Raw genomic sequence first — 27,448 nt, 5'->3', positions numbered from 1 at the left:
ATTGGTTGGAAAAAACGGAATGAAGTCTGAAAGGAATCTGAATCAGAAAGGTGAAAGCAGAAGTTGAGTTGCTATTGTATAGATGGAAGAGTAGGCTTGTTAGAGCCGTGATAACTTGGATCCTGCAAATAACACTGCAGTCCTAGTTGCCTGCACAGTCTCAGCTACAGTCTCAGCTACTGCCACAGCAGCTTGTTGGAGAGTTAACGCATGGGCAGAGTAAGATAATTGTCCACTCTTCCAAAGGTGCTCTAATAGGCCTGGCAGGCACTCAGCGTTACATCAGCCAGAAACCAGAAGAAGATCCATCCTGGGTCCTGTATGTTGGTCTCTGACTAACACTACGCCGAGAGGATCAGATGAAAAGTAAAGACGTTCTGTTCTGAAAATAGTTTAGCTGAAGTGCTGTGGTGTGGTATTTCTTATTTACATGAGGGGAAGCCCCATGGAATACAAATTGAAAGAGATAAGAGTCAAGGTCAAACATGAAGGTCACTGCAGAGGCAACATACTAGGCGGAGCATACCGCAAGGTCTTTTAAGATTATTCAAATCTTCCCTAATGCATTCTGGGTTAGAAATACATTATTATAATTTATTTTACAACTTTAATGCTGCATTTATTTTAAATGGTTGTGGGGAGCAGTGTTGTGTGTCTGGGTAGGATTGAAGCCGCAGAGACTTCGCTCAACGAAGGACTTAAATCACTTCTCGAGACGAGTGTAGCAGAAAATTGATAATTACTGGCAGCACAGCTGTGCCTAGTCATCAGGTGTGACAAATACCCACCTCCCTCCCAAAAACGATCATAACAAAAGTTGTGCCCAGGACAGGGGATGACAAATATCTACTTGTTTGTTGCTTCGGCAGGGCTGTTTATTTCTGTGTGTCAGAGGCAGAGAATGTGTGGTCACCCAGGCCACTTAGGCCCTTCCCTGGCTATCACGTGCCCCAGGCCAGAGGCTCGTTGCCAGGCCAGAGGCTTCCTGCCAGGCCAGGGAGATGCCACAGTGGGGTCAGGCCTCCAGGAATGTGGTGCTCTCTGGCCAGAGACTGGGTGAGCTCTGTTCTGTCTCTGTCCCACTAGACCCCTCTCCTCACTGCAGAACAGAACACTATCTCAGTTCTCAGCTCCCAGATTCCATCTTGCTCAACCTGTCTGCCTCCGACCCTGGAACTAATCTACTCCCCACTCCGTCTCCCACAATGCCGTGCGAGACTGTGCCGCTGGGGCCTGCTCTGCGTAATTCAGTAGCAACGTGAGTGCAAAACTAAGCCACTGCAGAACAGCCAGGCTGTAACTATGTGTCAGTACTGTCGTAACATGTAAATATGCCTTCATCGGTCAAATAGAAGTGCACAAACAACAAGCTGGAATCTACCAATCAGTGAGAGTTTAAGAATCTTAGGTGAATGAAGATATGGTGGGGTTGGGGAGGGGCGGCGCCATCAATGTGTGTGCAGGCGTGCACGTGTGTCATATAAAACGAGGGCTTTGATAGGGCTGTGTTAGTAGTGATGAGGGGGGGCTGAGTTGGGTTGAGGGGGGCAGCTAGTCTCAATCCTAGTCTCAATCCTGGCTGGCCTGAGTCTTCTCATTACTATCAGTCAGCATCAGGTTTAGCAGGGCCAGGCTCCTGCAGCCCTCTGTCCTCCCTGCCCTCCCTCCCATCTATCCTGTCTGCTGCCATTGATAAGTACACAACACGGCCCTGAACCCCCCCACCACCAAACCTAATTACCCTCGACCCACAGCAAAGAGACCAGGCTAGGGAGAGGAGAGGAGGGGAAATGGGCCAACACTCAGGAGCCAGCAGGACACAGAGAACACAGTCATATACTGTACTACACATACAGGCTAAACACAAAGACAAGCATATAGTTCATTCAGAATAACAACATATGCCCACTGACACACACACACACACACACACACACACAGACATGATACATATCATATAATTACAATGAGTAGAAGAGAAAACAGTATCAATCAAACTGAGCAGTGCTTTGACTGATTGAGTCTCTTCTGACTGTCTTTTGGTGATTCTGTCTGACCACCCAACAAACAGTCATTCATATTTTATTTGATTTATTTTACCTTTATTTAACTAGGCAAGTCAGCTAAGAACAAATTCTTATTTACAACGACAGCCCAGGGACAGTGGGTTAACTGCCTTGTTCAAGGGCAGAATGACAGATTTTTACCTTGTCAGCTCGGGGATTCGATCTAGCAACCTTTCAGTTACTTGTCCAACGCTCTAACCACTAGGCTACCTGCCTGGGCTTTGGCCTCATTCTTGTCTGGGCCAGTTTCATTGAGGTCATTCAAAGCTGGAACAGTGTAGGTCAGGGATTTAAACACATCTCCTGATACCCCACACATCCATTACCAAAGGGAAAAAACATCTCTCCGTGTAGCCCTCTATCTGGGGGGGGTTTGTTTGTCTCGGCTACAAACCTTTTTCACCAGGAGGTTAGAGGGAGGTAGCGATAAAGCAATCCCATCAACTGAACACTGATTGATTGACTTTTCCCTTGCCCTGATCCAAGTTAGCTTTGCCAGCTATCGGATTGTTTCTTGTTTTCAGTGAAAAGTCAATGCACTTCCCGTTGGTTCTAAAAACCCATTTCAGAAGTGCATTTACGTGGAGGAAAAACAAAAATACACATAGTAACAGTGAGGTTGTGTTTCTGTTGGTAGATGAGTGTCTCCAGTCTTGGAGGAATGGAAAGATGACCTACTATCATCCAATGTGAAAACATGTAAGATAGAGATATACATAGAGATATACATGTACATAGAGATATACATGTACATAGAGATATACATAGAGATATACATGCACATAGAGATATACACAGAGATATACATAGAGATATACATGTAGATAGAGATATACATGTACACAGAGATATACATGCACATAACGATATACACAGAGATATACATAGAGATATACATGTACATAAAGATATACGTAGAGATATACATAGAGATATACATGTACATAAAGATATACGTAAAGGTATACATAGAGATATACATGTACATAGAGATATACATAGATATATACATGTACATAGAGATATACATGTACATATACATAGAGATATACATGTACATAAATATATAGATAGAGATATACATAGAGATATACATAGAGATATACATGTACATAAAGATATAGATAGAGATATACATAGAGATATTCATGTACATAGAGATATACATAGACATAAAGATATAGATAGAGATATACATAGAGATATACATGTACATAGAGATATACATAGACATTGAGATATAAATAGAGATATACATAGAGATATACATGTACATAAAGATATAGATAGAGATATACATAGAGATATACATAGACATATACATAGAGATATACATGTACATACAGATATAGATGGAGATATACATGTACATAGAGATATACATAGAGATATTCATGTACATAGAGATATACATAGACATAAAGATATAGATAGAGATATACATATAGATATACATGTACATAAATATATACATAGAGATATACATGTACAGAGATATACATATATATATATATATATATATATATATATATAGAGAGAGAGAGAGAGAGAGAGAGAGAGAGAGAGAGAGAGAGAGAGAGAGAGAGATTTACATGTACGTAGGGATATACATCGAGATATACATATACATAAAGATATAAATAGAGATATACATGTACATAGAGATATACATAGAGATATACATATACATAAAGATATAAATAGAGATATACATGTACATAGACATATACATAGAGCTATACATAGAGATATACTTACAGATATACATGTACATAGAGATATACATAGAGATATACTTACAGATATACATGTACATAGAGATATACATGTACATAGAGATATACATGTACATAGAGATATACATAGAGATATACATGTACATAGAGATATACATAGATATATATATAGAGATATACATGTACATAGAGATATACATAGACATAGAGATATAAATAGAGATATACATAGAGATATACATGTACATAAAGATATAGATAGAGATATACATAGACATATACATAGTGATATACATGTACATACAGATATAGATAGAGATATACATGGAGATATACATGTACATAAAGATATATACATGTACATAAAGATATAGATAGAGATATACAGAGAGATATACATGTACATAAAGATATACATAGAGATATACATGTACAGAGATATACAAAAATCCAGAAAATCACATTGTATGATTTCTAAGTAATTAATTTGCAATTTATTGCATGACATAAGTATTTGATCACCTACCAACCAGTAAGAATTCCGGCTCTCACAGACCTGTTAGTTTTTCTTTAAGAAGCCCTCCTGTTCTCCACTCATTACCTGTATTAACTGCACCTGTTTGAACTCGTTACCTGTATAAAAGACACCTGTCCACACACTCAATCAAACAGACTCCAACCTCTCCACAATGGTCAAGACCAGAGAGCTGTATAATGACATCAGGGATAAAATTGTAGACCTGCACAAGGCTGGGATGGGCTACAGGACAATAGGCAAGCAGATTGGTGAGAAGGCAACAACTGTTGGCGCAATTATTAGAAAATGGAAGAAGTTCAAGATGACGGTCAATCACCCTCGGTCTGGGGCTCCATGCAAGATCTCACCTCGTGGGGCATCAATGATCATGAGGAAGGTGAGGGATCAGCCCAGAACTACACAGCAAGACCTGGTCAATGACCTGAAGAGAGCTGGGACCACAGTCTCAAAGAAAACCATTAGTAACACACTACGCCGTCATGGATTAAAATCCTGCAGCGCACGCAAGGTCCTCCTGCTCAAGCCAGCGCATGTCCAGGCCCGTCTGAAGTTTGCCAATGACCATCTGGATGACTGGGAGAAGGTCATGTGGTCCGATGAGACAAAAATATAGCTTTTTGGTCTAAACTCCACTCGCCGTGTTTGGAGGAAGTAGAAGGATGAGTACAACCCTAAGAACATCATCCCAACCGTGAAGCATGGAGGTGGAAACATCATTCTTTGGGGATGCTTTTCTGCAAAGGGGACAGGACGACTGCACCGTATTGAGGGAAGGATGTTTGGGGCCATGTATCACGAGACCTTGGCCAACAACTTCCTTCCCTCATTAAGAGCATTGAAGATGGGTCGTGGCTGGTTCTTCCAGCAAGACAACAACCCGAAACACACAGCCAGGGCAACTAAGGAGTGGCTCCATAAGAAGCATCTCAAGGTCCTGGAGTGGCATAGCCAGTCTCCAGACCTGAACCCAATAGAAAATCATTGGAGGGAGCTGAAAGTCCGTATTGCCCAGCGACAGCCCCGGAACCTGAAGGATCTGGAGAAGGTCTGTATGGAGGAGTGGGCCAAAATCACTGCTGCAGTGTGTGCAAACCTGGTCATGAACTACAGGAAACGTATGATCTCTGTAATTGCAAACAAAGGTTTCTGTACCAAATATTAAGTTCTGCTTTTCTGATGTATCAAATACTAATGTCATGCAATAAAATGCAATGAATTACTTAAAAATCATACAATGTGATTTTCTGGATTTTTGTTTTAGATTCCGTCTCTCACAGTTGAGGTGTACCTATGATAAAAAAGTACAGACATGCTTTGTAAGTAGGAAAACCTGCAAAATCGGCAGTATATCAAATACTTGTTCTCCCCACTGTACATGTACATAGAGATATACATAGAGATATACATGTACATAGAGATATAAATAGAGATATACATGTACATATACATAGAGATATAAATAGAGATATACATGTACATAAAGACAGAGATATACATAGAGATGTACATGTACATAGAGATATACATAGACATAGAGATATACATGTACATAACGATATACATAGGGATATACATAGAGATATAAATAGAGATATACATGTACATAAAGATAGAGATAGAGATATAAATAGAGATATACATGTACATAAAGATAGAGATAGAGATATACATAGAGATGAACATAGAGATATACATAGAGATATACATGTACATAGAGATATACATAGACATAGAGATATACATGTACATAACGATATACATAGGGATATACATAGAGATATAAATAGAGATATACATGTACATAAAGATAGAGATAGAGATATACATAGAGATATAAATAGAGATATACATGTACATAAAGATAGAGATAGAGATATACATAGAGATGTACATAGAGATATACATAGAGATATACATGTACATAGAGATATACATAGACATAGAGATATACATGTACATAACGATATACATAGAGATATACATAGAGATTAGAGGTCGACCGATTAATCGGAATGGCCGATTAATTAGGGCCGATTTCAAGTTTTCATAACAATCGGAAATTTGGACGCCGATTTTGCCAATTTAAAAAAAAAAAGTTTTTACACCTTTATTTAATCTTTATTTAACTAGGCAAGTCCGTTAAGAACACATTCTTATTTTCAATGACGGCCTAGGAACGGTGGGTTAACTGCCTTGTTCAGGGGCAGAAAGACAGATTTTTACCTTGTCAGCTCAGGGATTCAATCTTGCAACTTATGGTTAAGTAGTCCAACGCTCTAACCACCTGCCTCACGAGGAGCCCGCCTGTTACGCGAATGCAGTAAGAAGCGAATGCAGTAAGAAGCCAAGGTTGCTAGCTAGCATTAAACTTAATCAATCATAATCACTAGTTATAACTACACATGGTTGATGATATTACTAGTTTATCTAGCGTGTCCTGCGTTGCATACAATCGATGCAGTGCGCATTCGCGAAAAAGGACTGTCGTTGCTCCAACGTGTACCTAACCATAAACACCAATGCATTTCTTAAAATCAATACACAGAAGTATATATTTTTAAATCTGCATATTTAGCTAAAAGAAATCCAGGTTAGCAGGCAATATTAACCAGGTGAAATTGTGTCATTTCTCTTGCGTTCATTGTACGCAGAGTCAGGGTATATGCAACAGTTTGGGCCGCCTGGCTCATTGCGAACTAATTTGCCAGAATGTTACGTAATTATGACATAACATTGAAGGTTGTGCAATGTAACAGGAATATTTAGACTGATGGATGCCACCCGTTAGATAAAATGCGGAACGGTTCCGTATTTCACTGAAAGAATAAACGTCTTGTTTTCGAGATGATAGTTTCCGGATTCGACCATATTAATGAGCTACGGCTCGCATTTCTGTGTGTAATTATGTTATAATTAAGTCTATGATTTGATAGAGCAGTCTGACTGAGCGATGGTAGGCACCAGCAGGCTCATAAGCATTCATTCAAACAGCACTTTCGTGCGTTTTGCCAGCAGCTCTGCTGTTTATGACTTCAAGCATATCAACTCCCGAGATTAGGCTGGTGTAACGATGTGATGTGAAATGGCTAGCTAGTTAGCGGGGTGTGCGCTAATAGCATTTCAAACGTCACTCACTCTGAGACTTGGAGTAGTTGTTCCCCTTGATCTGCATGGGTAACACTGCTTCGAGGGTGGCTGTTGTCGTTGTGTTCCTGGTTCGAGCCCAGGTAGGAGCGAGGAGAGGTACGGAAGCTATAATGTTACACTAGCAATACTAAAGTGCCTAAAAGAACATCCAATAGTCAAAGGTATATGAAATACAAATGGTATAGAGAGAAATAGTCCTATAATTCCTATAATAACTACAACCTAAAACGTCTTACCTGGGAATATTGAAGACTCATGTTAAAAGGAACCACCAGCTTTCATATGTTCTCATGTTCTGAGCAAGGAACTGAAACGCTAGCTTTTTTACAAGGCACATATCGCACTTTTACTTTCTTCTCCAACACTTTGTTTTTGCATTATTTAAACCAAATTGAACATGTTTAATTATTTATTTGAGGCTAAATTGATTTTATTGATGTGTTATATTAAGTTAAAATAAGTGTTCATTCAGTATTGTTGTTTTTTATTTTATTTTTATTTCACCTTTATTTAACCAGGTAGGCTAGTTGAGAACATGTTCTCATTTACAACTGCGACCTGGCCAAGATAAAGCATAGCAGTGTGAACAGACAACAACACAGAGTTACACATGGAGTAAACAATTAACAAGTCAATAACACAGTGGAAAGAAAAAAAAGAGTCTATATACATTGTGTGCAAAAGGCATGAGGAGGTAGGCGGATAATTGTCATTATTACAAATAAATATTTAAAAAATCGTACGATTAATCGGTATCGGCTTTTTTTGGTCTTCCAATAATCGGTATCGGTGTTGAAAAATCATAATCGGTCGACCGCTAATAAAGATATACATGTACATAGAGATATACATAGAGATATACATGTACATAAAGATATACATAGAGATATACAGTACATAGAGATATACATGTACATAGAGATATACATAGATATATACAGAGATATACATGTACATAGAGATATACATGTACACAGAGATATACATGGAGATATACATAGAGATATACATGTACATAGAGATATACATAGAGATATACATGTACATAGATATATACATAGAGGTATACATGTACATATATATATACATAGAGATATACATGTACATAGATATATAGATATATACATTTACATTTACATTTAAGTCATTTAGCAGACGCTCTTATCCAGAGATGTACATATAGATATATACATGTACATTGAGATATACATAGGGATATACATGTAAATAGAGATATACATAGAGATAAACATGTACATAGAGATATACATGTACATAGAGATGTACATAGAAATGTACATAGAGATATACATGTACATAGAGATGTACATAGAGATATACATGTAAATAGAGATATACATAGAGATAAACATGTACATAGAGATATACATAGAGATAAACATGTACATAGAGGTATACATAGAGATATACATGTACATAGAGATATACATAGAGATATACATGTACATAGAGATATACATGTACATAGAGAAATACATAGAGATAAACATGTACATAGAGATATACATAGAGATATACATGTACATAGAGATATACATGTACATAGAGATATACATAGAGATAAACATGTACATAGAGATATACATAGAGATATACATGTACAAAGAGATCTGATCCTCTGTAGCTCAGTTGGAAGTGCATGATGTTTGCAATGCCAGGATAGTGGATTCAACACGTCTATAAGTTTCTTTGGATAAGTGTCTGCTAATGGCATATAAAGATATGCTCAATATGATGTATTCTGTTCTATATAAAGGACTTTTGTCCTTGAATGTTCTTTCAAACTCTGGCAGTGGTGCACGACTGAGTTTGAACAGGGAATCTAGCGCTTTTAATAAACTCATATGGACATTTAGAGTAGCTGGCAGCCATGGTTTCAAATTCCCAGCAGTCAGCTGTGTCAGTTGAAATGAAAATCATTCTGAGATGGAGAAGATTATAATACTAAAATCACCTAAAGAAAAACAACATATCTGAGTGAGGCGTAACAGCGGATTCACCGGGCTTTGTGAGGCTGTCCAGAATGAAAAGAAGAGGAAGAGATGGAGGGAGGGAGGGAGGGGAGAGACAGAGAGGGAGAAACAGAGAAAGAAAGAAAGTAAGAATGGAGAGAATGTAGGAGAGCAGCCCTTGTGCAGGTTTCTTAATTGGCATTGGGGTAGAGAACTGCACTCCTGGGCCTCTCTCCTTTGGCAAGCATTCCCAGTAGTGTGTGTGTTTCTGTAAGGGAGTGTGTGTGGTGATGTGAAGGAGTGTGTGTGTGTTTCTCTGAGGGAGTGTGTGTGTGTGCATGTCTGTCTGTGTGTGTGCGCATCTTACATAATTGTTGTTCTGTGTCTTTGGTTGTGTGTGTGTGTGTGTGTGCGTGTGTGTGTGTGTGTAAGGGGGGACTCTGTCTGTACTGTACTTCACACAGTGTCACCTTTGGACTTCATTAAAAACTTGGCGAGGAGTTTTCTCTCTCAGCAACAAGTTTGTCCCTAGCTCCAGCACCACGGGACACCTGGGAGCTTTTCTCCAACTCAGAACATTAAGCACACAACACGTCCCTCAGAAAGAGGTGGGGGACCAGAACCAGACAAAAGTGAATCTATTCTAGATGCTCTAGCCTCCCCTTCCCACTATCACCAGCAGTAGAAGTCCCTCAGCAGTGGCAGAAAGCGAGAGAGGCAGGCAGAATACACAGTGGACACGCACACAGTCAGAAGGGGAAATCTGGGCCACTGCTTTGATGGTATTTATGACTGCTAACCTAGATCCATTTCCACTCAGGCTACTACGGTACGCTGTGCTAGCTGCAGTCAACATTTGAAGGTTACTTCCTCTCCCTGATTAAAATATACATATCATATACATATCAGCACCAAATAAAACTTTGTGATTGTCAACCCAAGTAAACAGTATTACTCCTTTAAGTTCCTTTAGAGTCTAGCTCCCACTGTTCAGTACATCCAGAACATATCTATTTGTGTACAGTACAGAGGCTTGTCTCATCAGTGCAGTCCAATGACTGCCATTGATGTGGCGACTAGTGGCTGCTACTGAAGCCTAATGAGGCAAACAGCCCCTGGTGAGACGGCCCGGCGGAAAAGAAGGGGTTAAGCTGCGCTGCTCGTCTTCTCTGAGTGGCCCAGCTCCTTCCTTTCATTTCCATAACAAGCCATCAGAGCTCATCTACCAGAGAAGTGGCCAATTAAAATCATGTTGGTACACGCTATGATTGTCTGTGATTCCGCAGTGTGAAAACAACAACAACAGCAGCAGCGCAGCAACAACAACAGCGGCAGCGACGGTATCGGTAACGACATGGACAGCTGAGAAACCAATCTTTAGCGATGTGGGCAGCAACCGTCACCTTGGTTTCTAAACACACCAGGCAGTCATCAGCCCCCAGTTTCCATGTTCCTGTGAAAATACAAAGAGAACAGCTCCACAAAGGATGAGAACAGAGAGAGACAGCACCTGTCCATCGCTCTCTCATACCTAACCCCTCCATTCACCTCACACAGACATCACACTGTGCAGATCTATTGGCTCAAGACAGTAGGGGATCCATGTGTGACCAGGCAGAACAATTCTAACATAATTGGGGCCCCTATATATTCATGCACTGTATTTAATCATATAGGAAACTGGGTGCATTAAGGCCAATGTCTGAAGTACCTGGGGAGATACATGTAGATGTAGGCTACTTAACTCTCTCTACAAAATCTACAATCGCTTAAGGTACAGTAACAGTACTGTACACAATATGCAACGGTGCAGGGTAGATAGGGGGTGGAGTAAAACCAGGAGGAAACCAAAGCCGATTGGTCTCTCAACAACCCAGCGCCATTGAGGCACCTGTAGCCTGCCCTAGCAGCCGGCCCCATAGAAGCCCTCTCACTGAGGACAGGCCTGTTAAACAATAGTGACTAGCAGCCGGCTGGAGAAGAAGGTGGGGGGGGGGGGAGAAACGATGACAAATTCAAGACAGAAAGTGCTTTCTAAATGGCAACCTCAGACCCAGACTGCTTATAAAGGCCTTAAATCAATTAAATATGAAGGAGAAAGCCATGAAATGCTAATCTATCTGCCTTAATCCTATTTCTTTGAGATACTTTGAAATCCACATTCTCTTGCATAATACTAAAACAAATAAAAGCCATTTTCTCCTCTAATGAGCTTGCCCTAGAGCCTGCCGTTTTCTACAACATCTCAACGACAGGTATTTTCTGCACTACTGTAGCAATTCTGTTTAGTAGTCATTGTTTTCTTCCAGTGACGTAACCTACCTTCATAATGACACTGGATGTTTATAAGTGTGTGAGAACAATTCATGTATTTCTGAGCGATTCCGTTCTCTTACATGTCGGTCCCAGCTAAACAGAGCATATTGTTGTAAAAAGTATAAAATAATAAGCACAACAGCTATGTCTTCCAGGGAGGAGCTAGCTTCCCTTTCAACTGAAATCCCAAAATCCAGAGGCAAAACATGTCGGTTGTTTTTGATGTGTTTTATTTGTTTTATGTTCAGGAACAAGCCGAGGAAGAGAAAAGGTTTAAATGACAAACAGGCAAATGTGGGAGAGAGAAAAAAGAGCTGGTAGTTTCTCAACCATATGCCGATACCCGTAAGACACCATGTGCTCTGGCTTTGAAAGCTTTCACTGCCAATTCCCAGTTTGAAACCAGAACCGCTCAGTAACAACACCTCTCTGTGAGCCGGTGGGAAGGAGAAAAATACATTATTGATCTCCGCCCGTTTCAGGTCTAAAAGGTCTGATGTGAGGAGCACTACAGTGGCCTAAAGGCGCTCCCCTCTAACCCAAAGCCAGTCAGAGGGGATAAAGAGCACACCTCTCACCACTGTAGCTACATCATGATCACCAACACAACCTTATCACACTGTGTGTGTGTGTGTGTGTGTGTGTGCGTGTGCATGTGTGTGCGTGTGTGTGTGTGTTGCACACAGAAGACAACCAGTAACCGAGCCAGGATTAATCCATTATGAAAGATATGATACTGTCATCATTAATAAGTTACCTACATGTCAAATATCCCCATTATTTTGTTATTGGTTTGTTTTGGTAAAATTGAGATCAGCATAGGGGAAATGACTGCTGACCATGGAAGTGACCTTCCAACTGTGCAGGAAGTGGTCCCAAGCTCATAGTACAAGTGCCTTTGGAATGCTTTTTCCATTATGACACACGAGTGGGGAAAATGAAAGGAGTCCTGTTGCTAATAAAGAAAATAGATTTAGAGAATGAGGCTGACTGGTCAGTTAGTATCACTAATACTAAGTGAGGTGGTTTGCTCTTACCTTAGGTTGAGCGCGTCGGGGGAAGGCAACCTTAGGATCAATCTGTGAATGACAGAAACATTTAAATAAGTAACAAGTAAATAAGGAATGACATTGTCAACTGTGCATCAACATTCACATTTTAGCGACAGAGATAAAATGCTAAAGTTCCTCCAAAGTGACAACAACATCATTTTGATGTAGATGCGAAGAGATGTTCACAAAACGGGAACAGTGCCTTTGAAAGTTTGGAGGAAATGATTAATTCAAGATTACAGTGTTGGAGTCTGGAGTTTGTGACTCCAGATATTCCAAAATAAGCAGGAAGGTGCATCAGATCAAGCATTTTTTTTTCTGTCTTCGCCTTGTCGTCTCGTTAATTTCATTTTTTCTTCTGTTTAACTGGTCTCGAGGTGTGCGGTTGCAGCCTTATCAATCTTGCATTCAGAATGAATAGAAACTATTTCATGCACCGATGTCACGGTGCCTTCTCCTGACTTTAATACCAGGCTCTTAAAAGAGAACTTTCAAACAAGCAGACCCATTGAAGGGGAAAAACGTAAACAGATCGAAATTGTTCTCTTGCAGAAAATTACTTCTTCGTGTTTAGCAGGGCAAACCCTTTACCTTGCTGCATATTTCTCTGTGAGGATTTGAAGGCTTGTCTACCTAGAGGTTGAATGTAATCCACTAGAGCATCATCATAGAGATCCTTTCTCTCTCAGTAGATGTCTCTCTCAGTGGGCCGCATGTAGGCCTGAGATGTCTCTCTCAGTGGGCCGCATGTAGGCCTGAGATGTCTCTCTCAGTGGGCCGCATGTAGGCCTGAGATGTCTCTCTCAGTGGGCCGCATGTAGGCCTGAGATGTCTCTCTCAGTGAGCCACATGTAGGCCTGAGATGTCTCTCTCAGTGGGCCGCATTTAGGCCTGAGATGTCTCTCTCAGTGGGCCGCATGTAGGCCTGAGATGTCTCTCTCAGTGGGCCACATGTAGGCCTGAGATGTCTCTCTCAGTGGGCCGCATGTAGGCCTGAGATGTCTCTCTCAGTGGGCCACATGTAGGCCTGAGATGTCTCTCTCAATTTACAAAAGAAGCCAAAAAGAAGGAGTAGGTGGTAATCTGTACTGGAAGAGCATTACATGTCCCGTCAGCTGGACAAAACATCTTCCTCTTGTAAAACCTCTGCATCTCCTTTGACGTAAAAGGCCTAACTAAACATTCCTAAATAAGGAATGCAATTGACGATTCAGTTGAAAACAAAGACAACGCCTACCATCTGTGCAGATCAATTCAGCCTACCGTAGGTCCTATTTCACCTGTTGTGTTTTAAGTGAAATGTGAAAGAGCAGCAGGTGAGAACGAAGCAGCAACATCATTGCTCTGTTCTATTTCTATCTGGTGAAGTTATGACTGTTATCATTTGAAATCAGGTCAATTTGAGAGAGGAATTCAATAACACCTGGGTATGGCAACCCTGCTCATAATGAATTTCATGTAATGATTCGTTTTAGCAATTAGCCTCAGGCATAACCAATTCAACCTCAATTACTCAGTGGAGCCGGGCCTAGTCGTGCAAAGACAATACTATATGCTTTGAATAGCAACGCCGTCATACATGGTACTGTGTCTTTGAATATCAACTCTTGCTGCTTGTTTTTGTTTCTCTTATACGGTCAATTTTCATTTGGCATATAGCCTGTTTAAGACGTCAAAATAAATGTTTGCTACAGTTCAACTTATAACAGAACAGCAGTGGTGGTGGTCAAATGTAGCCTTGCAGCATGTCAATCAAATCTAAAATGGGTTTGGAGCATGAAGACTTATTCAACATACAGTCACTATCAATCCATTTTTTTGTTCTCGTAATGCAGACATTTGGTTTGTTTATTGAAATGGCCCCATAATGCAGTAATTTGTCCAGATGACCAGTGTAGCTGGGTTAGGTAATGATGACTTAGTGTGGGATCTGTTGAGAAGGCTTGTAGAAGCACACCTTTATGTAGGTCACAGCCTAGGAAATTAATGGTTCCTTTGAGAACGTTTGCCGAAGGGGGGAAATTCGAACAATTGTTTTCATTCTGTTGAAGTACTCATGTAAATGGGAAGTTTATGTAGGGAATTACATTTAAAGCCTGGGCCCAGTCATATTGGCCACATATTTCCCATTACAACAGTACACTATAGCATGTCTGGAACTAAAGGTTATTCCATTTCCACACTTCCATAGGAATAGCAGTTTGCTTTTTTGTGGTGTAATTGGTCTCGAGGAGTACTATTTCCCCTCACCAGTAGGAAATAAATCACAGTGTTGAATGAAGGGATCATTGCTAGAGCCATGAAATTATAACAAATCCACCAACAAGATATATGAGCAGTATATTCAATCAATGTTTTAATTCTGGTACAAATGACAATGCATACCGGAAGCTAATCTACAATATGTAATGGATCATATCCCAAAGTTTAAAAATAGCTTTTTTCTCAATCTCTACAGCATCTTCAAACTAGGTATGTCAGACTAATAAAAGAGAACAAACCAACACATTTTCCCCCCTCCTTTTATCTTCTGTTACTGCTTTTTACAGCAGCGTCTCAGAGGGCCTCGTCACTGTGCGATTGTGAAACAACAGGGCAGGAGGCAATTGTTTACATCCTTAGTTTAGATCTTCCAACAGGATTTCGTACATTATTCCATATTCTGGGTAAACTCTCTCTCTTAACAGATCTTCCTCTATACTGGCAGTTTAAGATGAAGTTGTTTTAAAAGCTACCACAATTGCTTATCAAAAGGCTTGATTTCTTAATTGTTTTCTCTGTGCTTCGAATGATTTAGGAAGCATTAGTATATAATGATTTATCATCTGCTTCTTTCTGTCAATTTCCCAATGGTTCTCATACACAAATAAGTATAATCATCAATGTCAAATGCACTGCCAACAAATACCCAAATGAAATCATCATTTCACTTGAGGCCATTAGGCATGCCCTTATCAGAGAAGTATTGTTTTGGAACATTAAATCATTCTAAAGCAATTTATTATCCACATTTGGAAGCCTGCCTTAGCCTGCTGTGTAAGCTATGTTATAAAAAATAATTACATGTACAGTGATTTCAGAAAGTATTCATACCCCTTGACTTATTCCACATTTTGTTGTGTTACAGCCTGAATACAAAATGGGTTAAATCATTTCTTTTTCACCCATCTACACACAATACCCCATAATGACAAAGTGAAAACATGTTTTTAGACATTTTAGTACATTTATTGAAAAAGAAATACAGAAATATCTCATTTACTTAAGTATTCACACCCCTGATTCAAAACTTTGTAGAAGCAGCTTTGGCAGCGATTACAGCTGTGAGTCTTTCTGGGTAAGTCTCTAAGAGCTTTCTACACCTGGATTGTGCAACATTTGTTCATTATTAATTTCTAAATTCTTCAAGCTCTGTCAAATTGGTTGTTGATCATTGCTAGACAACCATTTTCAGGTCTTGCCACAGATTCTCTAGTAAATTTAAGTCAAAATTGTAACTCGGCTACTAAGGAACATTTACTGTCTTTTTGGTAAGCAACTCCATTATAGATGTGGCATTGTTTTTGTTTAGGTTATTGTCGTGCTGAAAGGTGAATGCATCTCCCAATGCCTGGTGGAAACAGACTGAACCAGGTTTTCCTCTAGGATTTTGCCTGTGCTTAGCTCCATTCTGTTTATATTTTATCCTGAAAAACTCCTCTCCAGTTCTTAACGATTACAAGCATACCCATAACATGATGCAACCATCACTATGCTTGAAAATATGGAGAGTGGTACTCAGTAATGTGTTGGATTTGCCCAAAACATAACACTTTGTATTCAGGGAAAAAGGTTAATTGCTTTGCCAATTTTTTTGCAGCATTACTTTAGTGCCTTATTGCAAATAGGATGCATGTTTTGGAATATTTTTGTTATGTACAGGCTTCCTTCTTTTCACTCCGTCAATTAGTTTAGTATTGTCGAGTAACTACAATGTTGTTGATCCATCCTCAGTTATAACCAATTAAAGTCATTAAACACTGTAACTGTTTTAAAGTCACCGTTGGCCTCATGGTGAAATCCCTGAGCGATTTCTGTCATCTCCGGCAACTGAGTTAGGAAGGATGCGTTTATCTTTGTAGTGACTTGGTCATCCAAGCTGTAATTAAAAACTTCACCATGCTCAAAGAAATCTTAAATTATATATTTTTTGATCTACCAATAGGTGCACTTTTTGCGAGGCATTGGAAAACCTCCCTGGTCTTTGTGGTTGAATCTGTGTTTGAAATTCACTGCTTGACTGAGGGACCTTACAAATAATTGTATGTATGGGGCACAGAGATGAGGTAGTCATTCAAAAATCGTGTTAAACACTGGTATTGCACACAGAGTGAGTCCATGCAACTTATTATGTGACTTTTTAAGCAAATCTTTACTCGTGAACTTATTTAGGCTTGCCATAACAAAGGGGTTGAATACTTACTGACTCAAGACATTTCAGCTTTTCCTTTTTTATTAATTTGTGAACACATTGAAAAACATCATTCCACTTTGACATTATGGGGTATTGTGTGTAGACCAGTTACAACAAAACAACATTTAATCCATTTTAAATTCAGGCTGTAACACAACAACATGTAGAAAAAGTCAAGAGGTGTGAATACTTTCTGAAGGCGCTGTATGTCTGTGTTGATTCAATTCAATTGACGTTTTGTAGTATGCCGCAGGTATTCATTCGCTCAAAATACAATCACTGCAATTATTACAAGTGCAACGAATGATGACAATGCAAAAAGTACTGCATGTACTGCAAGAGAAAAGTCTGAGAAGAAGACAAAATCCATCATAGGATCTGTTGGCTCTAAGCCTGGGAAAGGCATGTATACCTTACATGATTAACTGTGGAAGACAAAGCACCTGCTAGACCTGAACCAACAAGGGGCACGGTGGAGGTGAGCTCACAGCTGACATTACTTTCAATTTATATCCGACAGAGGAGGCTTAGATTTGTTCAGAGCAGCTGCTCCTATCTGTACCAACCCTTTCTTCTTTCTCTCTCTCTGTTCTTATCCCCCTCACCTCAACCAGCCATTCTGTCATTTCAAACGCTACATCAAAACAGCAAACAGGGGTTGGCCAGAGGTCATTCAATAATGGCTGAAAATATCTGTGGACAAAACAGGCTACCTTTGTCTTGAAAGAAAGAAATCACTTCTTTAGCAGTACAGTGCATCTCCTCTGGCAGGAGTCCAGAGTGAATAATCCCCACTTGGACATTGATACTGTGACGCAGTAGTCTAACACTACAACTCCTCACATAAAGAAGAATTATAATCACTTCAAATCATGTTCGTCATCATTTCTTAAACTAACTGTACGTAAAAAGATAACTTATACTTTTCCAAATGGGATATAGGATAATATCAAATATAACATTCTAAATATGTTCTGAATTGCTTTGTGTTTTGAAGCCTTAGGCTCTACTTGGCCATATGTCTCCATTCACATTCATCCTGGTCTGAAAGCCCTCTGTTTTAATAACTGGACAGAAAGCAACCCAGGCAATCAGGGAGGATTGAACAATAGCCATGGCACATTATGATGGTGTGTGCATTATGAAAGCATACATGTGCTCATTGTCCACGTCTCTCGCTGACATCTTTCTCCACGGGGTTATCCTGCTTCCACACTGAGGCCATTAGCACTAGAGAACATCCACTACAACAAACAAAGGAGGAATATGTTGTAAAATGTCATACTGTTTGGAACTGGAGTATGCTAACTGAGAGAAATAGATCAAATATTTATAAACACTGTACCATTGAATGAGATTTTGTATTTATTTGTATTTTTATTTCTAAACCTGCAGCCTTGTAGACTATTGCAAGTAAACTCTTTTACTAAGTTCCTTCAAGGTCACCACTGAGAGAGAAGAATCCATTCAAGCGTCAAAATGTACTTTCAAGCTTCCTACCAACCTTAACATCTCCACAAAAACACACGAAGAGCAATCCAAGTTCAACATAATGAACATTCTCTTGTGTTGTTGTTGAAATAGCAATGTGGGAGGATGATTAGATCTTGACTCATCTCTACAACAGTAAGTGTTCTAAGAAGAAAAAATGCTGGTACATAAATTGGTAGATTTCTTGTATTTAGTTTATGAAGGCTAGTCTCACTAAGATCAAATCTCTTTTGCAAGAGAGACCTGGTACGAGACTGCATGGCACTCTTCAACACTGTAGTTGGTACATACAGTGGAATACATACAGTCTACACAACCCTTGCACAATCTTCACATTTTGGAGCCTTAAAATGACATCTAAAAGGGGATAACATTTGATGTTGTTTCTTATTGATCTACACAGCCTATTCCACAATTTGTAAGTGAAATAAAAAAATTCAAGAGCATTTTCCAAATGAGTAATAAATACAAAATGAGGACGTATTGATTGGATTGTGGTGGCAGAATCATGTTATGGGTATGCTTGTCATCTGCAGGGATTGGGGAGTTTGTTAGGATCAAAATAATTATGGAAAAAGCCTCAGTCTTCTGAAAATATAACCCTGGGATAGAGACAATTACACAAATGTTTATGGCAAAGTCACACCAGAATTGTTTTACAAGAGGGGTTGAGTGTTCCTGAGTGGTCCAGTCTCACTTCTGCCTTAAATTTGCTTGAATATCTGAGACAATGTTTGAATATTACTGCCCATCAATGATTCCCAACCAAATGTACTGAGCTCAAGCAATTTTTTACAAAAACAATATACCTGTTACCCTAATAGTTGTGCAAAGTTGGTAGAATCTTGTTCAAAATGATACACAGCTGTAATGGCTGCCAAAGGTGCTCCCATCAGGTATTACCTCTGGAGTGTGAAGACATAGGCAATCAAGACATATATATATATATATATATATATTTTGTTCTATAACTTTTAATCCCTTTTGAATTTTAAGGCAGTAAAATGTGAAGACTGTGCAAGGGGTGTGTAGACTTTCACTAGGAACTATACATCCTACATGTCCGCTTCTGCAGAAAGACTGATGGAATGGAATATTAGGCAGAACACTGCTGGTTCAGGTCTATGTGATGAAACAACAGTTGCTTCCTTTGCATGCCGGAAAAGTGCCCTATTTAACCTCAGTGGCACATCAGGAAGTATCAAATGTTGATCTCAGTATTGGTTAGTATTAATAGGTCCACACTTTAGGTCTTTCAATAACTCAGCTCATACAAAGAACATGACATCCTCCATCTCTTCAACTGCTAAACCGCTTTTAGAATCTTAATCCGAATGATTTTCACGGGGTATTCTCGCTTGCTTATCAAGACGCCGTCTGTCAATTTAATTAACACAACACACCTTAGTGCAAGGGAAATTGAACTAACAGTAATGAATAAATGTGTAATGTTCTGGAAGAAGATAAACAAATAAAACATTACAACGTGATTGTATGTTTCAAAAATGTTCTCCATAAAATATATCAAGCTATAACCTGCAATTTCAATTATAGCTTACTTCACTCAAATGAAGTCTTATTCATTACACACTGTACAGACAAAATGGAAACCAAATGGCTTTATTAAGGCGAGAGCTTTATTTATACTTTACATTAAATAATCCAAACAATAAATTCAACGGAACTAATACCAGTGTTTTATTTGACAATATGCCTAACTTACAATGTAACTACAGGCAACTCAATTGTTAATAACTATGGTGAGTTTGTCAGGCAGAATTGTTTATCTTTTGAGTCGTATTAGTTGTTCGGTTATAGTAAGAAATGTGGATGAAACAAATACAGATACAGGACACACCAAGCAAAGAGACTTCTCATCTCTAGAGAGGAAATAATGTCTTTGGTATGAGGGCTTTGTCAATAACCAACTGTTGTACCACCTGCATACTATCTACACCACGAGGGGCAAAACGAGTGTTATTCAATTAAGGTTACTAAAGCATATTCATTATCACAAATAAAGAGTTCTTCCCTCCCTAATTTATATGGATCAAAAGTACTGTATATCTACAGTATACTGTACGTACCATATTCAGACATACAGTACCAGTCAAAAGTATGGCCACACCTACCCATTCAACTTTTTTACTATTTCCTACATTGTAGAATAATAGTGAGGACATCAAAACTATGAAATAACACATATGGAATCATGTAGTAACCAAAACAGTGTAAAACCAATCAAAATAGATTTTAGATTCTTCAAAGTAGCCACCCTTTGCCTTGATGACAGCTTGGCAATCTCTCAACCAGCTTCACCTAGTTCCCACATATGCTTAGCACTTGTTGGCTGCTTTTCCTTTACTCTGCAGTCTAACTCATCCCAAACCATCTCAATTGGGTGGAGGTCAGGTGATTGTGGAGGCCAGGTCATCTGATGCAGCAATCCATCACTCTCCTTCTTGGTCAAATAACCCATACAAAGCCTGGAGGTGTGTTGGGTCATTGTCCTGTTGAAAAACTAATGATAGTCCCACTAAGCGCAAACCAGATGGGATGGCGTATCGCTGCAGAATACTGTGGTAGCCATGCTGGTTAAGTGTGCCTTGAATTCTAAATAAATCACAGATAGTGTCACCAGCAAAGCACCGCCACATCTCCTCCTCCATACTTCACTGTGGGAGCCACACATGGGGAGATCATCCATTCACCTACTCTGCATCTCACAAAGACACGGCGGTTGGAACCAAAAAGCTCAAATTTGGACTCATTAGAACAAAGAACAGATTTCAACCGGTCTAATGTTCATTGCTCGTGTTTCTTGGCCCAAGGAAGTCTCTTATTATTATTGGTGTCCTTTAGTGGTGGTTTCTTTGCAGTAATTCAACCATGAAGGCCTGATTCATGCAGTAATGATGTACTGTTGTTTCTCTTTGCTTTTTTGAGCTGTTCTTGACATAATATGGACTTGGTCTTTTACCAAATAGTGCTTTCTTCTGTATACCACCCCTACCTTGTCACAACACAACTGATTGGCTCAAACACATTAAGAAGGAAAGAAATTCCACAAATTCACTTTTAACAAGGCACACCTGTTAATTGAAATGCATTCCAGGTGACTACCTCATGAAGCGAGTTGAGAAATTGCCAAAAGTGTGCAAAGCTGTCAACAAGGCAAAGGGTGGCTACTTTGAAGAATCTGAAATCTAAAATATATTTTCATTTGTTTAACACTGTTTTGGTTACTACATGATTCCATATGTGTTACTTCATCATTTTGATGTCTTCACTAGTAAATAAAGAAAAACCCTTGAATGAGTAGATGTGTCCAAACTTTTGACTTGTACTGTACATATAGAACACATGCTAATCGGCAGTATTAATACTGCATGTGTGTAGGCTATTTATCAATGATTTAATTCCTACATGTATGCCATATATTCTTATATATCACAGTGCTCGAAGCGATAACATTCTGTCATAGTGTTTGTATCAAATAATCACACGTTAAATGAAGCACTCTGTGGCTTGCTCCCCACTATCTGCATTGTACATCCCAATATTATCTGCAACAGCTTACAGGTGCTAGTTTCCTTTTATGACATGCAAAACATGAACACGCTCCTCTTTCACTTTCAAGTATGGAGATAAAAACGGCAAGCTTTTACAAGCACCCTCCAGTGACTTGCCAGTCAGGTCAGGACAGCCTTACAACAAGTTCTAGCACTGCTTTCAGCCAGGCTCCACTGTACTTGTACACTGCTTGCTGAAGTACAATAGGTTTGTCTTTCCAAATATATCTGAAAGACACTCCCCTCTGAACTTGGCTTTCACAGAAGGCTGCAAACAAAGCGTTTATTTCTCGGTTTGGACTATTCCATTTCCAGAGCTGTGTGAGCATGACTGGATATCACCACCCACTGAGCAGATATCTCAGACAAATATGATTTCATCTGAACGCTGTCTAATTCACCGCTACACAGATTACTGACATGCTTAATTATTCATCTACTGCCACATTTCAAAAGGGAAGCACAACAATATAGTTCAAGGCTTGGGATGGGGATGCCGTGTGTGTGTATGTGTTGTGTGTTGTGTGTGTGTGTGTGTGGATGCCTTGGTCTGGTGGAAAAGTACATGAGATAAACTGATGGGAGAAGACAGAAAATAGGTTTTGGTCATTGGGAAGGTGTTGGCATTTTACAGATTTGACAATGTACTGTGCCTTAAACTTAGAAGAAACAGTTCTAATATTTCAAATACACTTATGTATAAGAAGCATCCACTGACATAAAGAAATACCAAATATTTGTTGAGATTTACAGGATTAATGGACCCTTTGGACATCAACAATTATTTAATACAATCACATGTGTAACTTTCCACTTCCAATGATGTGATATACATCAAACTGACTAGAGTGACATGTATGATCTGAAAGGTCATATGCATGGATGTGGGAGGTCTGTGAGAGACAGCCCATTTGAGTGACATGTATGATCTGAAAGGTCATATGCATGGATGTGGGAGGTCTGTGAGAGACAGCCCATTTGAGTGACATGTATGATCTGAAAGGTCATATGCATGGATGTGGGAGGTCTGTGAGAGACAGCCCATTTGAGTGACATGTATGATCTGAAAGGTCATATGCATGGATGTGGGAGGTCTGTGAGAGACAGCCCATTTGAGTGACATGTATGATCTGAAAGGTCATATGCATGGATGTGGGAGGTCTGTGAGAGACAGCCCATTTGAGTGACATGGGATATGTGCACATGTGGAGCCATAATGGTAATGGGGAATGAGAGCTTAATTCGTTCAGAAAAGGGAATTTGAGCAGATATGAGATTCACCTCTGAGTAGTGTTTTACTGCAAGAGTTTGCATGGAGGAGGCAACGGTGTTATCATGGGCGTATTCCACATCTACAGCTTTGATCAAATGTATGGCTTTACCAAAGAGGTCTTTACCAAGAGGACCAACCCAGTGACCGGTACATGGCATTCTGAGTATTCTGAGATGCCACCTGCCACACATGGATGTACTGCAGTTGTTGTTGGTTTCAATGTGGTATTATTTTTCTACGTGGAACTTATATTACAGTATTATTACAACTCAAGCATGCATGTGAAATGAAGGCAATGATGAACATTTAAAATGTGCAACACAGACAGTAAAATATCATTGCAAATTACATCAAAACACAAACATACCGTCTTTGAGTCTAATTCGTGGTGTGGTTGAGCTAAGACTTTATCTACACTGGCAGCATCTGCAAACGTAACGAACCCAAATCCTCTGCAAAACAAAGAAACATCAATTAGATTACACATTATTCATGCAAATGAGAACATTGAATATAAAGTCAGCTGTTTCTCTCAGCGCAATTAACATGTATCAGGGATTTCCTTAGCTTTCAAAAAATAGAACTGCACACACATGTATTTACACTACCCTAATGAACCAGTATTCATTCAGATGATAGGGATACGACTATCCTGAATTATAGATTACTATAGTAATTGCGGGCACTGATATTTAAGTTATATGACGTTATTGCAGTCCCAATTCCCAAAGTCAATGTCAAATTGCATTCGCCCGCAGTTTACTGCGAGCAATACAGCTGCAGCTATCTCTGTGAAACACAACGCGGGACAAACAGCCCGGGTTAAAATGTGTCATGTACACAAGTGTTGGGTATAATTTCACCTACTGGAAAGCAAAAGTAAAAATATTTTATTTTACCTGGAACGTTTTGTCGTGGGGTCTCTCATCACCATACATTCTCTTATTTCTCCGAATTTGCTAAAATAGTCTCTAAGGCTGTCTGTGAATAGAGGAAATATATTGGGTAATTAGTCAAGTACAAATGGTCGTCATACTGTTGTCAGTGTGATTCAAACACGCCCTGCAATGCACATAGGGGTCGAATAGAGGACTTCAGATGATTGGAAATAACAAACAACCTTGCACGCACACACATATCCATATAGTATACTGCACACACGCACACACAGAGAACGCGTGCAAGCACAATCGATCATTGCAACAAAACAACATGAAACATGGGACATGTAAGGGAATAATTGTCTCACCTGGTGAGGTTTGCCAGCTGAGGCCACCGATAAACATTTTACTGTAAGAAGAAAACATAGCAGAAGTGAGTCCAGATGTTAGATCGGCCATTTTGAAGACTAACTACTTATAAAAGCGATCTTAAATAGGGAGAAGCAAAAAAAAAACATTCGCTCGATAGCAATAATGTATTTTGTTAAAAGGGGGAGGCTACACTTGCTACTGTACTCTGCCAAAGCAAAGCAGAAGCTTCGTAGCTATCACCAACTGCATCCGGAAAGAAAGACCAATGGTTATGTGCGCACTGTAAACTGAATCCAGCACAGCACAGCGCTAAATCCTCTGCCAGATATTCTCACATGAAAAATCCAATAAATAAATAAAAATCGAAAAGGTTATAATCTTACCCCGGGTCATGTTGTGAATCATTTGGGCTTCCAGATGTGGCTTGACTCCCGTCTCCTTCCATAGCTAACCAAACTATAGGCAGTAACTACAGTAACAGACACACACACACAGACACGGGAAAAGCTATGCAAAGCCCGCTATGAGAATATTACTGAGCCGGGAATGGAATCGTCACACGTGGGATCAACTCAGCCTAGCTCCCTCCCTCTCTCTGCATTATCCTCCCTTACCCCACACTGGGCGGGGCGAGGGCTCGTCACCTAACCAATCCAATTGACGTCAATACACTAAACCCGCCTATAAAATTCATAAAACCACTCCCCATGTTGGTCATAACGTTCCTATGACAATGTAACAATTGATTAGTTACAATGTCGATATACATTTTTTTGACATTCCCTAATGGCAACATTTTATTCAATGCATTATTTCCTTCCAGGGCGCACATGCAATTCGAGAAACGATGAATGATATTTGCAAAACATCAATTCAATTCAAAGTTTCTTGGTCGTGTACACAGATTGTCGCAGGTGCAGCGAAATGCTTGTGTTTCTAGCTCCAACAGTAATGATACCTATCAATACGCACTTAAGCCAAATAGTAAAATAATTAAAAATAAGAACAAGCTATGTCAGATTCCATAAAAAATTACACACACACACACACACACACACACACACACACACACACACACACACACACACACACACACACACACCATTACATTTACATTTAAGTCACACACACACACACACACACACACATCATTACATTTACATTTAAGTCACACACACACACACACACACACAAATATAGACAGACTATATGGACAATATATGAATAGAAAAGGTGTGTACAGCAGCTTTACACAGTACAGTATTTACATATAAATAAAGTGGGACAAACAGCATGCAAACATAATTAAAGTGTCCACTATTCAATGACTATGTACATAGGGCAAATCAGTCTCTAAGGTGTAGGGTAGAGTACGGGGTGGTAGCCGGCTAGTAACAGTGACTAAGTTCCGGGCAAGGTACTGGGCGGAGGCCGGCTAGTGCTGACTGTTTAACAGTCTGATGGCCTGGAGATAGAAGCTGTTTAAAAGTCTCTCAGTCCCAGCTTTGATGTACCTGTACTGTCTCAGCGTAGATGGTAGCGGGGTGAACAGGCTGTGGCTCAAAATAAGCATATTGGCTATTACAGATGTTAAACTATACAATTGATATATATTGTAACTAATTGTTTGCGCCTTTAAATTACCAATATTATCATTATTTAACCTAAATAAATGCATTAATATTTTATGCATGTTTGTATGAACGTGTACAGTAGATTGTTAATATTTAACTCTTGCAGAGACAGGTTAAAGTAGGTCTATGGTACCACAGTATTAGCCTGCAATATGTGTTGTACTATACTATATAGAATAGGGCTATGTTTCTAATAACCACAGGTACACTGCAGAGCTATGCATAGAAGGGGGATATTTTGTTCAAATGGTGTTCAGAATTGTTTCAGAAATGTGTTACCTCACATCCCCTATAATCACTTATAATAAGACACTATTTTAATAGGAAAAGATTTTAGCATTGTATTCCATGTTGAATTTTGAAACACTACAGTACAAGAAACGCAGTCCACCTGAAGATGAAAAGGGAGAGAAAAAAAGAGGTGGATTTAATTGTAACCTCTGAATATGCATGTTCATTACTCAGTAACTGGGGGAAGCGGGCCTTGTTTTCCATTAAATCTGAACACAAGTGAGAGCTCAATTAAAGCTGGATGCTCAGTGGATTTCAAGTCATGGTACAGTGATTGCTGTTTATTTCCTTACTGCGGCCTGAGACGAAGGGAGGAAGACGCACGCACACACACAATAATTTATCTTTTCTTTTTTAGAAGAACACTTTTAAGGCATGTCACACACACTCAGTTCCTGGAATGAATCGTTTTTTTTTCTTCAGTAGAACCCTTGTAAGGCACTTAGAACCGGTTGCAAAGTGATGTCATTGCTGACTTTGAACTGTCTTGTCTATGAGAGCTATTTTCAGTGTCGGTCACAAGTCACACAGGCCAACTTTTTATTTATTTTTACAATTAACATGATTTTATATGAAGCTATTCTAACCCATGTTGAAGCTGCTCTTATTCCTAGACAGAACCCAAACGTAGAGGAGGTTAAACATTGGTAGGT

At 39.4% G+C, this 27,448-nt stretch overlaps 1 protein-coding gene across 15 annotated transcripts in view; it reads right to left on the bottom strand.

Annotated features, from left to right (window-relative positions):
- The window catches only part of LOC115135728 (RNA-binding protein Musashi homolog 2-like), a 342,501-nt gene extending 317,041 nt beyond the window's left edge, over positions 1 to 25,460 (bottom strand). For 9 of the 15 annotated variants that reach the window (XM_029670752.2, XM_029670753.2, XM_029670751.2 and 6 more), the window contains exons 1-5: positions 25,254 to 25,460; positions 24,867 to 24,907; positions 24,517 to 24,598; positions 23,985 to 24,069; positions 12,814 to 12,855 (exon numbers count right to left, since the gene is read on the bottom strand). In XM_029670752.2, the coding sequence (XP_029526612.1) occupies positions 12,814 to 12,855; positions 23,985 to 24,069; positions 24,517 to 24,598; positions 24,867 to 24,907; positions 25,254 to 25,315 (312 nt within the window). In that variant the 5' untranslated portion in view covers positions 25,316 to 25,460. The remainder of the gene's footprint in view (positions 1 to 12,813; positions 12,856 to 23,984; positions 24,070 to 24,516; positions 24,599 to 24,866; positions 24,908 to 25,253) is intronic. The other 6 variants (XM_029670759.2, XM_029670757.2, XM_029670761.2 and 3 more) reach the window with 1 other exon arrangement.
- Positions 25,461 to 27,448: the final 1,988 nt, after the last annotated feature.

The sequence above is a fragment of the Oncorhynchus nerka genome, linkage group LG10 (assembly GCF_034236695.1).
Source record: "Oncorhynchus nerka isolate Pitt River linkage group LG10, Oner_Uvic_2.0, whole genome shotgun sequence".
Classification (NCBI taxonomy): domain Eukaryota; kingdom Metazoa; phylum Chordata; class Actinopteri; order Salmoniformes; family Salmonidae; genus Oncorhynchus; species Oncorhynchus nerka.
Note: the sequence above shows the minus strand (reverse complement) of the source record. Positions and strands in the feature narration are given on the sequence as shown.